The sequence below is a fragment of the Coloeus monedula genome (genome assembly GCF_965178545.1).
Source record: "Coloeus monedula genome assembly, chromosome: 1".
Classification (NCBI taxonomy): Eukaryota; Metazoa; Chordata; class Aves; order Passeriformes; family Corvidae; genus Coloeus; species Coloeus monedula.
The window spans coordinates 91,460,073-91,475,789 of NC_138781.1; the positions used below are offsets into that span (position 1 = coordinate 91,460,073).

A 15,717-nucleotide genomic window follows, 5' to 3' on the forward strand; every position below is an offset into this window, starting at 1 on the left:
TGTGTTTGCCTAGCTTCAGGCTTCAAGCTTGTGGTGGGATACTGATTTGTTGCTTTACATTTCTCATTGATAGAGAATAAACTTGGACAGGAATCAGATCTTTACAAGAATTAACTGCAGGAGGGATTTTACAGTTAGTATATTTTATGATTTTTTAGGCCTTTTGAGTGTATTGATTCTTCTTACAGTTCCGCTCATCCTCTTCTCTACAGCAGTAAATCTTTCACAGTGGAGGCCATATCTCCTATCTTCCTCAATATCCTCGTTGCCCAGTGATCAGTCTCCAGGCATCCTGCTTCTGAAAATAGGGATTCTGCTTGACTAATATTCTGTATAGCACCAAATTAGTTGTTTTTGTAAACAATGAAACCTGAAGCTGGTCTTTTCCTCTGGCATTAAAATCTATTCCCTAAAATAATAGTCAGGAGTCTCTGCAACTTGGGCTAAAATGCATAGTGGAAATGCCTGTGATTGGCCTTTTTCGTGCTGGCAAAAGACTACAAGTCTTGCACAGAGTCCAGTCAGTGAGGCCTCTGGATGCTCCTGTAAAATCAGATATGAAACAGTACAGTATTTGTGGCCTTTGGGCATTACTGTAAGGATACAGTGTCAGGATACAGACCTTCATTTCCGCAGCCATGTCCTGAAGTCACTTGCACTGAAGAGAACATTTTGGACAAGTGTGAGCAAGTAATGGTTTTTGTAGGACCAAGGGACTCACAGGTCTAAGACTTCTTTGGCCATCAGAATTCTAAAATGAATGCTGCTTTTGCCCTGTGTACTGTTACCAAGTGTTTACAGTTCACTGACTGGGTATCTCTAGTATTTTCACTGTGTCTAGTATCTCATAAGAATCTGCATATAATATTTGATTTTGAAATATAAATTATACTGAGGAATTGATGGTCCTAATTCAGGGACACTTTTTTCATTCTTCTATGTAAAGATTTGATAATTTTTTTTTTAGCTACCCATTACCTTCTCATTAAGAATTTAAGGTATCCCATGGTTCTCTTACTGCCCTTGGTAAGAAGGTCATGCTGCTGCCTTAGTACTTGCAAACTTTTTTAAAGTGTGTGTTGGACCTTGTCCAATAATCTTGATCATGTCCCAATTATCTAATGTTTTTTACTATATTTTTCTACTGTATTGGGTTCTACTACCAAAAGGTCTTTTCATTGTTCTTCCTTATTACTCCATGTTATTAACGGTATAGTAATGTGGTTGAAAATTATGTTTAGAGCTCATACATAAACATCATGATTGTTACCTTTTATAGACACAAAGTGCTTTGCACAGTGTTTTCATACTTGCTGGAACAAATACAAAAGTGTTCATATTTGTCACTGTTGCAGGATGATGTAGAATTTTCCCCCACTGTTATTTAAAAGTTGTTATAATCGTGAGATCTTGGTTATCCATGGGCCAATTATCCAAGCTGTAGATTACCTGTGTGTTGTTACTTCCAGCCATTCCCAGGCTGCAGCAAAACCTGCAGCCACACTAGAAAGCATCTACATTTGATGTGTTGTGAATTGTGGTATTTTTTAATGAAGCACTGCTTTGCCTGCTAGTACTTAGTTTCTTCTGCTTTCCACAGTTTCCAAGTATTTGAAATTTAAATATTCCTGTGAATTATACCATAATCTTATTATATTTTGAAATAACTGTTTTCATTTTATAAAAGCTGGTATTCTTCTCCATTATGTCTTGTGTTCTTAATAGATGACCACTAACTATATTCTAGTACACTGATTTACAGTGTTAAACTTTATTCAGATAATGTTGTTTCAAGTGAAAAGTGCCTCATAATCATTAAATATGAAATTGTGAGTGGTTTGACCTGTATTCCAATACAATATGAAATCCTAAGTTCCCAATTCAAAAAGTTTCTGAAAACCCAGGGTTAAATCCATAAACGTACCAAGGAAATATGGTTTTTTATTATAAAATTTAATACAAAATACTTCTCATTGTTCAGCTTGGTGGGGCCGATTAGGCCTGGTTATTGGTATTTGGTTGGGTTTTATTATTTCAGCAGTATCAGATGAAAGTAACAACTTTGACGTCAGTCAGTTTTTCCTCCCAGCCTCTGTTATTGATAGTAGAATATGTGTATCAACTATCCTTAATTAAGTTCTAAGCATAATCCCATTCTGCTAGTTACATGGAGAAAAGCCTGTGGTTGTGTTAGCTGGGATTGTCTTCCTTGTTTAGCATTTATGTTCTTGGAATTCAAAGCAAAATAATCCCATGGCTATGCTTTTGAAGTTTGTTGCTGGGAAAATGCTAGAGCTGATACCTCTGCCTCCAAATACCCAGATCTCTGGGTTCTCCAGAGGCTGTTGATCTAACTTGCAGAAGGAATACTTCATTTGGGAAATGTCAAGTGCAGTGAGTAGTAGGGATGGTAGTAGCAAAAGAACCTCATATTGAATTCTTCTGCATTACAGGAGTACAAACGCAAGTTAGCCAGAGTGTCCCAAGTACGGAAAGAACTCAGGTCACGGATCCAGAACCTGCCTGATCTCTCTCGACTTCCCAACGTCACGGGCAGCCACGTACACCTACCGTTTGCAGGAGACATCTACAGCGATGATTGATTAGCAGAACATCCCCCCATAACCTCTGCTTTTCTGTGAAATGAGGGGTAGGCCAGACCGATCGGTACTCTTGTAGTATTATTTTTGTATATTGTTGCAGAGTGTCAGTAAAAATACTTTAATAATTTATAAAAAATCGTTTAAAAAGTTGATTTGTTTACTATTTTATTGGCGAGTGAACATAAGGGTACATTTATAAAAGTGGCATCTGTGTCTGTTACATTGAAGAATGAATAATTATCTTTTGTAAAGATTTTAGTTGGGTGCCCTGTAAAAAACCATACTAAGATTTTTCTTATGTACCCTGTATTTAATGTAGATCAACATATAATCAAAACATAATTCTAACTTGAGACATTTCCGTTGCTAGTGAGGAAGTGAAATGTGGAAATCACAGGCTTATGTTTGCGAGAAGGTCGATGCAATTTAATGCAAAGTTAAAAGTGATCTTACTGTCCATGACATTTAAATTACCCACTCCCAAAACAATGTGGGGTTTTTTAAGTAAATCCTAATAACCCATGTTCTATTGGAAAATATAAATCACGTTACACTGAGCAGATCTTCAAATGACTCAAAATACTGCAATATTTTTGTACACTTTAGAAGTCAGCATGTAGAAAGTGTACAATTGACCAGTTTAATTATGTTTTGAAATTGTAGCTTTTTACAGCTGCTTAGTTTCTAAATCGAGGGACCATTCATTTGTAATCTAATCCCTTTCTGGAACATCTGTTTCCATCTAAAAAGGTTAATCCCAGAAATGTGAAGCCATTTTACAGTTTTAATTAAATTGAAAGGTCATTCTCTAAACTGTCTCAATTGCTAAGTGCCCATTATTAAAGTTTGATAATGTACCATCCATACATGCAGCAAGATGATGGTTTAGCTGTACTGCACATCCTCTTCCACTGAGAAACCCTGGAGGCCAGCATGGGCTACCACCTCCCCACCTTCACCTGCTCCAGCAAATATTATTAGATCTCAATTGTCTTTTTTCTCACACAACAGGAGGATACAGTTCGGACCTGTGTATAAGTCAAACAGCAGAAAATTATTGCCCAGTTAAAAACTGTTGCATGGCATAAATGTGGTATTTGTCTGGAAACAGCTGAATTTGTGAAGAATCCTTGTTTTCCATACTGTGCATCAGCTTTTAAGTTCACTTAAAAAGTTAAAGGTACAGACAGGCATTTAGCACATTGGCAGAAAGTTTAGGCTTTTCAATCCATTGGAATGAGCCATGTAATCGTTGAGTGATTTTAAAAATGCCTACCTGTACGTTTGGCATATAGATTACCTTAAAAACCTGGGCTGCAAGTGTTTTGAGTTGGCTATATCATAGGAGTATTTCATGATTGCATTTTGTTCATGGTTTTGCACTTGTCGGGCATTGTCTTGTACCAGTTAAGTTCACAGTTTACAAGTTTATAGACCTCACATGAAAGCAAATTTTTTACAAAAAGCTGTTCTTTCTTTTCAAAATTCAAAATCGTCCTGGAGTAAAATTGTTGAAGATCATTATCTGTCACTTGTTACTGGCTTCTACAGGGCTAATCACTAGAGTACTTGTAGGATGTGAATGGAGAATAATCATTCTTTTTAAAATAGATACACTTGGACATAAGCATCTCAGTCCACTTATCTCTTCTTGTGGAAGTCGCCATGAATTAGACCCCAGTTAAGTAGGGAAAAAACCTGGAAAGATAAAAATACAAGCTGTTGACATAGCAGTCCATAGCATGCAGTGTAGAATACTGATTTCCTAAAAAAAACTCTGACTGACAAGTAGGAGTGCTCAAAATAGTTCATCAGAGCTCACTAGCTGCCCAAAGATTTCTAAGTTTCAAGTGGCAATTTTCCACTCCATAGGAAAAAAAAGAGCTGACTATATTGAATCCAGAGGATTTAGTTCCTTTCGTTTAAGTGTAATATGCAAAATTAAGTAACACTTATTGGCATCTTTTCAGTGTAGATTCTTGATAAGAAAATGTTCTGATACAATTTTAATGTTTTAAATATGTCTGCTCTAGTAGGTTAAACTCATCCCATAAATTCTTACACACATGTATGTGCATTGCAGTTGCAGTTAAAGCTCAGTTTTGCTAAAGAATAGCACCAAATTTGTGATAAATATTAAACCAGTTTAATCTATTAAAAATTACAAAACAAATCATAAAACAAGAAGTATAAATAGTGTGTTCATGGTTGAATTCCATCCATTGAAATCTTAATTTATGCCCAGAGGTGATTATTAGTGCATTGACAAGGCTTATTTGACTGCGCTGAAAGATCTGTCTTGGATACTCAGAATCATAGGGAACTAAGCTTAAACAATCTTTTCTGCCTGAATTGAAAATAGTTATAATAATAAAATTGAATGCTGAATTTTCTTGATCTCTCAAAGGTTTTAAAAAAGACATGACACTTATTTCACTGGATTTGGTTTTCCTATTCATAACTCCTAGTGATAACATTGCTTATCTACAGGTAATGTAGAACTGATAAAAGAATGAGGAAGAAACCTCAACTTTTTCTTGATGTATATAAGTTTTAATTTTGAGAGAGTGTTATTTTCTGGATATATTTTTCTTTATTACTGTGAAATTGTTTACTGCAAGGAGTTTTCCATAGCTGGGGTTTTGGAAATTATCCCACAATATTTGGAAAAGAGAACTTGTTAAAGGCAAAGGTCACTCTTATAGTAAGTGTCATATATTAATGGCTGAATGGTATGTTGGGGGTTTTTTTATTTATATGGGAAAGGCATCAGGTATCAAGTAGTTAGGAGATTTATATTGTAACTGTAATAGCATAGCAGGAGATAGCATGGTACGGTACAAATGCAGCCCTGTAGTGTCAAAAAATACCTCCAAATTCTCAGGTTCCAAAGCTTAATGTACGTACTTCTGACATCTCAGGAAGAAAAGAGGCTGGGCGGGGAAGGGTAGGGAGCCGAGGAGACAAAAAGGAGAACATGCCTGGGTGGAAAGGTAAAGCAAACCACATGTCAGCTTCTGTCAAAACAGAAATAACTGTGAGGCTGGGCAGCACGATGTTTTATCTGTAGGTGGGATTGCACCACAGAACTGCTTTGGGGTGTTGCCACCCCAGGAAAGAAAATGTGTGGGTATGTATACCCTGCTTACCTCTTCTGATGTGGTCTGACTCTAGGCAAACCAGAATGCCTGCCCTACAAAAGGCACAATTGTAAAATATCTGAACATTTTTCATCTAATAATAAAAGCATAATAATTAGATTATTTGCTTCACTATATTGCACTTTTATTGAGCGTTCTCTGAAAAAAAGCAAAGAGATTCCTGCAGCACTTTGCCATATGAGAATGCTTACCTTGGAGGTCACTGGGACTGCTTGTATATTCTAGTGTTTGCAGGCTCAAGCTGTGTTTTTTGCAGAATGTTTTGAAAGATATCAGGAATACTACCCCACTTCTGTGGTTTTAAAAATAAATGTGAAGTCCTTAGTTACAAAAATTACCATTCTTAGAAATTTTGTTTCATTGCTTCTTTTGGAAATTAGACTACAGCCTGCAGTAATATTAGATTGTCTGATTCACTCTGTTAATGTTTGTATTAATACATTAAAGCGCCTCTGTTAATCCCTAGCAACACAACCCAAACTACATGCTTATTATGTATTTTATCCGAGTAGTCTTCCGAGTGTCAAACTGAGAGCTTTCATGATGATGAAATTACATTCCTGTTTACCTGAAGTTTAGAAAAGACATTGTGTTAGGACTTGCACAGACTAATGCTGCTCTCACAAATCAGTTGGTAACTCAGTCTGGTACTTCGATGATGACCCAAAATACATTTGTAGGATACAGTAGCCAGCAGTGCAGATGACCATGGAGGATGTGGAAATCACACATAGGCTTGGTTGGCCCTCTGCAGAAGAGCCTTTTGAAATGTAAGGAAATAGATCTGTGGGTGTGGGGTTTATTCAGTGGGAAAATCAGTGAAAACCAGCACGTCTAAAATTTGATGGTGACATTAACCAATACTTAGGCCAGTTCTGCTCATTACATATAATCACAGTGACTATTCCTGCAAGTAAAGAAAGCAGACTCAAACATAGTGTCTGAAGTGGAATTTTTTTCTAATGAATGACCAATTTTGTCTCGGCTCCTATTTCAGTGTGTCATTTATCTTGATTAAGTAGTAAATCTCTTCCATCGTGTTATTTAGGAATCTAATTCTGATTTCATATTTACAATAGTTAAAGTATCCTACTAAGCATGATGTTTTTGTGGGAATTTGCTGAAGTTCAATAGCACTCATTACTTGTTTGCAACAGAAATAGACTCATTTGTTAAAAGCTAACAAGAAAAGTTTGAAATGTAAAGATGTTTCATTATTGTGCTTTTCTGACAGAACCTGTAATCCTTGTGTAATTTATGTCCTCAGAATAACACCTGTATGTACGCTCTTTCATATTTAATAAAACATTGTTGTAAAAACATCTTTGATAATGTTCATTGCTTGCCTACTCAATCTCATGGTGGGAAATGGCTTTCATGTAAACTGCTCCTTATACTCAGGAATCAACCAAGATCTCATAGTGATGATGCTGAAGAAATGATTGATACTAATTTTGAGGTTTATTACTCTATTTTGTGTGACAGTTTTCAGTGAGGAGGCAGTGCATTTAAGGGTCTGAGGTCCTATCTCTAGAACTGTAAATTTAGTTGAGCTGGTTACTTTAAAACACACTTTGTAACATTTTCAGTGTGGTATTACACAAGTACTGCCAGTGATACACATGCCATTGCCCAGTAGAATTTGTGTGAGCTGGGAAATAACTCTCACTCTCTAATCAGATGCCTCTTTGCAGGGCTGTATGCTTGACAGAGACCTTCTTCTCTTGCTTCACAAAGTCTGGCTGAAGTTCTGCCCTCTCTGAAATCAGTGAGGGCTTTTCCTCTCTCGAGTTGTTCTTCCAGCTCTTCAAACACAAGCCACTAACATGGCCTGGCAGTGGTCTGGAGGGGAGCTCAGCAAGTCTTTCGCAGCCAACAGTTAGCCTTCAGTGTTCAGTCAGGTACAGGGAAGTAATATGTCCTGAAGGGAAGAATGCATGACATGCATAAATGTGTGTAATATATGTCTACATAGAAGCCTCTGATGTGTGGGTATGTATGCAAATACCTATATACATATAATGTATAGAGGTAAGTTTATACATATACATGTCTGTTTTTCAATACACCAATTCTGTGAAAGTCCAGTTAACAGGAAAAACAGACTCTATTAAAGGCTTAGGAATAATATAAGAGCACTGGAGATTATTTCTACCCAGCATTTTGAAGCTTGTAAACAAGGAAAGGCACATACTGAATGACTTTTTCCCTTTTGCTCCCAGAATAAAGTCTAATAGCTCACAATAACAATCTTTTTTAACAATACATATGGACATATCTGACAACTCTGGTAATTCCAAAGAAAAAAAGATGTTTGGAGCATGACAAGGCTCCATCTCTGTTAACAAATAGTGTGCTGCAATGGTAACACTTGGTGTGCGGAGCGCCTGCAGCTCAGTGCCTACCACCCACAAAACACTTGGAGATGTGTAGTTTAGACAAGCTCTCCCGTGATCCTGTGGATAGACTGCCCATTAGCTTTCCCAGCACACTGGCTGTGTTCCCCCCTTTATGTCTTTTATCCCTTATCTGTAGTTTTATCCAAAAGGAATGCACTCTTGAGACCACAAGGTGTTGTGTAGGAAGCACTGTAAACAGAGACAACAGGGAAATGTGCTTTGATCTAACAAACACAATAATGTTGGGGCACCTTAAAACACAGCAGATGCCTGTGCTGGTTTCACATAAGCCTCATGGGAAGCACAGCAGTACCTAACATGAGTACTTTTAATAGGAAAATTTATTGCAATTTTTTTTTTCCAAACACTTTTGTGCAACCCATTTGCCATCAACAAAATGAAGTATTTTTCCAGAGGACTGGATTGTAAGTACAGGAACAGGTGAATTAATACCAAGTTCTACACTGGAAAAGGCAACACTAAGGTTTGTATTTTGATTAAAGAATGGCAGTTCATTTTATCCTACACAAACATAAGAGACAAAGAGCAGTGAACCCTTCAGTTATTGTGCAAGTGTACAGGGGATATAAAAAGGTTACATGTCAATCTCTGAGACTCTAAGTACAGTTAACAAACTATTCTTCATTGCCCTGGACTGCTTCACAGTCCACCAAGCTAGTTGCTGGTCATTAAGCAGTGTTCACTGAGTCTGAAGGCACTTAAAGTAAACTATTTATTAAACTAGCAAAGCCAAAAGAAAAATACAGACATTTAAGTCCAAGAAAGTAAATGCTTTTAACTAACTGGCTCTCTTTTTCAGAGGGGAAGTGTGACACACCATTTGCAGAACTATCACTGCAGATTGTAAGCAGGACAGGCTATAACCTCAGTCCTGAACGGTGACTTTATACTGTCCTCTCTCATCTCTGTGCCAAAATTAAATTGAAAATCTTTAATCTTGACAATTAAATGGTCCTAGTGGGACCATCAGCAGCAGGAAGCTGATAAATCCTGGCTTTTAATTCTTGGGGCATCAGAAACTGCTAAACATGTTCAAGATTCCCAAGCACATTAAACTGGCTATCTTCTCATCTCCCTCTGTAGACAATCACCCCCCCTTGGAAACAGAGCTTCCTTCTAAAAAATATGGTCTATGCTTTCACAAAGTACAGGCTGTGAGCTTGAGTTTTAAAGAAATCACTTTGTTGATTTACTAAAACTGGAGCAATGTTTATTGCTGTAATCTTTATTACTTTGAAATAATATATAACTAAAGTAAAGTCAAGAAGGTTTTGAAATCTGCATTCTGGTTTTTCTCTTTTTCTTCTAGGTCGAGCATCCGTTTTAGCTTAGAGAAGTGAAATTTGGAGTTTCGGGGAGTCTTGGAAGCAGAGTTGTTTGCTGCCTGTCCAGATTCACGTGTCCTGAAAAACAGAAGGCTCAAATGTCTTAAAGGGGAGAAATCAGAATTAACATAAAGTGGCTGTAAAAGCATGCATATATAATTTGAGTGAATAATATTCAAGAGAAATAGTGTATTTTCATGTGCAAGTGAGCAGTCAGAAGTATAACTTTGTTATGCAAGTTTTAAGACAAACATTTTGCATTAATGACACAAACGGGCATTCTTTGCACACAGTGGCTTTTCATGAGAATCTTTGATTTTAAAGGTTGGAAAGTTAAAATTGATGTCGTCAACCATACCAACTGAGAAATACACTTAGTTACTAATTTAAACGTTACTAAATGACTGATCTAAAATCAACAAGATGTAATACACTCTACTTGGCAAAGTGCTGCTTAAACAGGAAAGAAACAGGTACCTGGAAAGTGATGAGGGACTGCTCTCTTTAGATCCCAACCTACTGCAGCTTACAGGTGTCATTTTCTTTGCAGACTGAATTCTTACATCTGGTGTCTTCAAGCTAGATTTGATACCTGGAGTGCCACAATTCTGTGTTTTCGTTGCCAGAAAATCTCTGCTTTTACCATAATGTCTTGTTGTTTTGTTGCAAGATTTGCAAGTAACCAGCTATGGAGAGAAGAAAGGAAATACCAAGCTGCCTTTCAGTCTTCCCACCTTTGTTATAAAGCCATTAGAAGAATTATCCAAGCTGTTCTATAAACACTATGACACAAATTAAATATTTGCTTAAGTAAAACATGAGATACTAAAAAGTAACATAGACTTTATAACTAGTATTTTAATCCAGGCTTCTTAAGCTAAACACATCCTTTGGGTTTATCTAGAAATTACTCCAATTCCCTACCAACTAATTTCAGGAGACCCGTACCTCTGAATGTAATATTGTACAGTGAAATACAAAGAACAACCCTGTCAAGACAGATGAAACAGCATCTGAACTGGGCAAATCATATTTTGAGTGTACAAGATTCACTGAGTATTCAAGAGTACTCCTATACATTGGGTATTTGGCTAAAAAACGTGACATTCTGGGTCATCTAAAGTCATTAGCATATTCTACCCCCAATGAAGTTACACTGCACACTTTTCAGGGAGTCTTGGGATAAAATATTTAAACTACTCTCAAACCCAGTCATCCATTTAACTAAAACCAGCAAGCCTCAGTGAACAAAGACAAGGCTTTGTATTAGGGCAAAAGTACTTACTACAATAAGGAGAATGTTCTAAACAAAGGGCACTTTCTCTTCTCTCTACCTCTAGGCTGCAGGGAACTTTAGCAGCACCGTAAGCTGAGAGGTGCATCAGAACAGATCATGTCACACAGTCACAGAGACTGTCAGACATTACTGATATCCCTTGCTGCCATGGCAACTACTCATAGTAAGAGATATGAGAGTAACACAGCCAGACAACTTTCTGAGGCACCAAACAGACTGACAGAAAGACAGTTGCATGATGCTTCTGGTTAAAAAAACATACTCAAAAGACTGTCACAAAAATGTCTAAGCAGTTTTGAAAACATCACACCAAATCATTCTTCATTTCAAAGTGCGTAAATTTAACTAAATGCAGACTGTTTAGTAAAACTTACATTTAGAGATGCTGAAACATTTTTAGTTAAGTGTTTTGACTTCCTCTAGACATTATTTTGTCAGCCTAACGAACCAAAAAAAAGAAACAGCATTAACTTTTAGTGCTCAGGTATTGATGTATTTTTAGTTCTTCTAAATGAAATTCAGGTGGGAAAGAAACTCAGCATCTCATGGTGACTTAGCACTGTGTGGAATATAAATGGAGGTGACCACTTTACAATGCAGGAATTACTGGATTAATCATAGCACTTCACAGCTAATTTCCATTCCCTGAAATGGATCAGCAGTTAACTCCAAAAATTTTTAAAGCCCTGAAACAGTCCCTATGTTTATGTGTCTTTTTATGGCAGAAGCAATCTAAAATCAAGTTCTACTTGCTAAGAAAAGTCTCAGAGGTAAAAGCTGCCATATTGTTGCTTGCTTTAATTTCCAACCACACTGGAATTTTCACTTTCACACGTCTCAGGTATTAGATTACCAGGATCTACATTGCTAATTTTGAAAGCTGACAGTTGCTGACAGCATTTTAAAGACTTAAGAAACACTTAAATCATAATCCACAGGACAAATTCAAACTGAACGGAACACAAGTACAGCAAACTATAATTACATACCAGAGTTTAAACTGGGCCTATTTAAACTGAATTTTAAACTACTCATATGAATGCACAGTGTGTCCCTACAAACACTCTCCAGCTACACAGTAAGTCTAAGAGCCCATCATCATTTCATAGGACACTGCTCTGTTCATCAGTTGCTTAAAGAGAGGTTCTTAATGTACCCTCAACATTTGTGACCCCAGAAAAATAAACCAAAGATTTCAGCTTGCAGAATCACAGAATGTCTTGAGTTGGAAGGGACCCGCAAGCATCATCAAATTCCAACTCCTGGCCCTGCACAGGGCATGCCAAGAATCACACCTTATGCCTGAGAGTGTTGTCCCAATGCTTCTTGAACTGTCAGGTTGGTGCTGTGACCACTCCCCTGGGGAGCCTCTACCAGTGCCCAAACACCCTCTGGGTGAAGAACCATTTCAGATGTCCTTTCTGAAGCTCAACTGTGATCTACAATCTGGGGAGAGTGCCTTTATGAAGCATCTTATTTTGCTCTGACACCTAAGAACCTTGGTGATATTTCCTCAGGTTTTTTTATTGACTCTTTTAGTAATTTTTGGTTTCACAAAATTTACTCCTGAAACCACAAGAGTCTCATCCAAGAAAGTGCCAAGTGTGCCAGCAACTGCTGGGCACAATAGGGTGCTGTCTCATTTATTCCAACAACCATTCACATAACCTGTTGTAAAAATAGTACATACCTTGGCAACACTAGATTAAATGTATACTATTATTCTTCCAATAGTAATTAAATGTCACATTCCTTGAGTACTTTTAGAAAAATAACTGAAGTCTCAAGAAAAACATCAACCTGTTGAAATTACCTCTGTAGTTTAGTTTTGAAAGACTCCTTATAAACAGTAATATTCAGACAAATGTAAAAAATTCTATTAATACAGATGGTAACAATAATCGGATGTATCTGTGAGAATCTGGTGAAATACATGAAGTAAAGCTTGTGTCAAAATGTATCTGCTCAACAACTGATAAAATTGAAACAAAGGCAGTAAACTAGATGTTTGTGTAGCTTCTCTAACATGGGGTCGTGAGGTTTTTTTTGGAGAGAAAATCTTACTGGTCTTGTCATTGTGTTCATGATCTATCTATTGTGGAAGGGAGATTTTAAAAATGTCATTTATGAACAGAAGTTATTCCAAAAAGAAGGGAACAGTCTTATGCTCGTGAAAAAGAAATGTGTGGGCTCCTCTTCTAAGAGAAAGGCTTCTGTATCTTCTTTTTTATGCCACTGAAATAGGGGCATGAAATTTACAGAAATATCATGTACTTGTCAGTTCCAAATAAATGTCCTTACCAGAATGCTTCTTGACTCCCTGTACTTTCTCAAAAGCTTCGTCTGTTTCATGTTAAGTTTATGGTTCTTTGCCTCTCGTTTAAGAACTTTCTCTATCTGTGGAGTCACTTTCATCTTTGGTTTGAGGCGTACCCGGTAGCTGTCAGGAACCAGGAACTGGAAGCAGTAAGGACATATTCTTTCTAATCCACGTTCATTAGCTACAGATAAATAAAGGCAAATGGATGAAATAACTACGTTTTATAAGCAAACTTGAAAATTGTGTGTTTCGATTTGAACATTACCTATACATGCTCTGTGTTTAAGATAACACTAGAACACAAGAGGAAGCTGAGCACCAGAATGTGGTCAGCCGAGTACAATTCAGGCTAAGTTTATGCATGGCACAAGTTTACACAATATATCATTGTAGATTTTCCTGAAAAAATGCAATCCCTTGCTAAAAATCTTTAACAACGGAGGTTCACAATTCTGCAAGGAGCTCCATGTGGGCACAATCTTCTACCAGATCAGGGACACCAAAGCCTTGTAAAGCTCTGTGCCCATTTTAAGTGTGAGAAGATGACAGGACCTCAGGCTGGGATGAAGAAACGCTTTGAGACATATTTCAGACCTAATAAGATGCTCCTGCATCTGCCTCATTAGCTCCTGCTGCCAGAGCTGGACTCGGACGCCTCTCCCTAATCCCCCGAGGAACACCTGGCCCAGCTCCCTGGCGAGCTCGCCGTTCCTGCCGGGAGCCCCGCAGCGCTGCCCTGCAGGGGCAGTGCAGGGGGAAGGGGAGAACGGAGGACAAGGGGGAGCCGGCATTCCCACGCTCCTGTCCTTCCGCAGCCTCCACGCGCTGCTCTCCCACCGCAGGAGCCTCCGCTGGAGCGCGCCGGGCTCAGGGGGGCCCTGCTCCGGAGCCCCTCTCCTCCGGCCCCGGTACCACCGCCTGCGCCCGGGGCCCCTCACTCGCCTCGGGAGTTGCGGAGCATCCACCTGCGCGGGAGAGAGGGAAAGCGTCACGGCGCGGCCGCGGGCACCGGGCGGGGACGCCCCACGCGTCACCGCCGGGCTCTCCCACCGCCCGTCCCCGCCCCGCCGCGCTTCCTTACAGCAGGAATCGCGCCTGTCCCGGGCAGGCCCCCGCCAGCCGCTCCGCCGCCGCCAGCAGCCGCCGCCGCCCCATGGCGCCGAGCGCCCGCCCCGCCGGAAGGGAAGGGAAGGGAAGGCGGGCGATGTGCAGCGCTTGGCCGAGCCCCGGCGGCACCGCGGCCGCAGCACCAGGGTACCGGGCTGGGGCGGGCCCCGGGCGAGGGGCAGGGCCGGGGCTGGCGCTGGAGGGCGGCGGGGCCCCGCCTGTGGGCCCGGGGCTGGAGGCCGCGGGCGGGGGTCCGGGGGAGCCGGGCTCGCCCCTCGCCCGCTCGGGGCGCGGTGCCCGCCTGTGTCCTCAGCAGTGTGAAAAGTTTTTCCCGTAGGAAAGGAAACGTTTACCTTAGGGAAAAAACACGAGGAAGAACCGCTTTACGTTGAGAGTGGCAGAGCACTGGAACAGGCTGGCCCGGAGAAGTCATGGAATCTCCTTCTCTGGAGAAATTCCAAACCCACGCGGATGCGTTCCTGTGTCACCTGCTCCAGGGGACCCTGCCTTGGCAGGGGGGTTGGACTGGGTGATCTCCAGAGGTACCTTCCAACCCAACCAGTTCTGTGATTCTGTGGGGAAAAAACCAACACCAAAAAAACAAAACAAGAAAAACCCCACAGGTTTCTCTGTGAGGGGTTGTCAGGTGAAAGATCTGCTGCAGCATCTCCAGAAATCCGCCTGATGCTCAGCAGTGCTGAACTTCATCTGTCACCCTCTCTGTTTGAGGTGCCTTTCCCGTGAATTTTGGCGACTGCATACTTTATCACTCTACAAATGTGTTTCCATTAAAAAAAAAAAAAAAGAAACAACCTCCCTCCTCCCCCTCACCCCCCCCCCCCCCCAAAAAAAAGCCCCAAAACCAAACCTTCAGCTTTTCACCGTTTGAGCTGTTTTATTAATTCCCTCGGCCCTGTTCATTTGCTAGACGTTTTTATCCTTTGATCTATTGGTAATGGTGTTCATTTGGGAGAGGTATTCAGCTGATCAGGCTTCAATATTCTATCAAGGAATTTGAATAAATATAATTATTTCTTATTTTCTGACATGGAGTAGCCGAGGACTTTAGAAGCAGAAAAGCAAGGGAGAAAAAGGAATTTCAAGACTTCCTTTAAGAGAGCTTTACAGCACAGTCAATAAATCCAGACTTGTTAATGAAATGTTCATAATAGCTACAATTAGGGCCTCTGCTGACTCTATTTTTTAATTGAAACTAATTTTTTCAATGAACCTTTCAATATTACATTTTTGTTGCTGTGTTGCTGGCTTTTTTCATCCTAATTTTTGAGTAAACTCCTACCTTTTCTGAGTGGAAGAGCAGGGATGTCACATAATATCTGTTCAAAACACAACCAGTGTTCATCAGTCAACAGATTTTTTGGCAAGTGAAATATTCCCATTTATTAATAATGGAGGGAGAAAATGAAAGTACTTTTTGAACACAAGTAAGCAAAAATAATTCCAACACTTTATTGAGGGGTGGG

At 39.6% G+C, this 15,717-nt stretch overlaps 2 protein-coding genes across 2 annotated transcripts in view; one reads left to right on the top strand and one right to left on the bottom strand.

The window, feature by feature from the left end:
• RPRD1A (regulation of nuclear pre-mRNA domain containing 1A) overlaps window positions 1-7,079 on the top strand; it is a 44,034-nt gene extending 36,955 nt beyond the window's left edge. The window contains exon 7 of the mRNA XM_082284311.1: window positions 2,454-7,079. Within this exon, the coding sequence (XP_082140437.1) occupies window positions 2,454-2,603 (150 nt within the window). The 3' untranslated portion in view covers window positions 2,604-7,079. The remainder of the gene's footprint in view (window positions 1-2,453) is intronic.
• Window positions 7,080-8,549: 1,470 nt separating this feature from the next.
• On the bottom strand, window positions 8,550-14,327 carry RMP24 (ribonuclease MRP subunit p24). The gene is made up of 5 exons (XM_082293186.1): window positions 14,208-14,327; window positions 14,069-14,091; window positions 13,108-13,307; window positions 9,987-10,195; window positions 8,550-9,587 (listed from the first exon to the last, which is right to left on the bottom strand). The coding sequence occupies exons 1-5, from the start codon at window positions 14,279-14,281 to the stop codon at window positions 9,434-9,436; spliced, it is 660 nt and encodes a 219-aa protein (XP_082149312.1). The 5' UTR covers window positions 14,282-14,327; the 3' UTR covers window positions 8,550-9,433.
• Between the last annotated feature and the right edge of the window lie 1,390 nt (window positions 14,328-15,717).

Excerpts from the sequence above, each read along its gene's own strand:
- RMP24 (XM_082293186.1), bottom strand. The coding sequence starts at position 14,281 with ATGGGGCGGCGGCGGCTGCTGGCGGCGGCGGAGCGGCTGGCGGGGGCC. Across the intron at positions 13,308-14,068 it reads GATGCTCCGCAACTCCCGAG|CTAATGAACGTGGATTAGAA; the intron begins GCGAGTGAGGGG and ends ATTTATCTGTAG. Across the intron at positions 9,588-9,986 it reads AGTCCCTCATCACTTTCCAG|GACACGTGAATCTGGACAGG; the intron begins GTACCTGTTTCT and ends TCTGTTTTTCAG.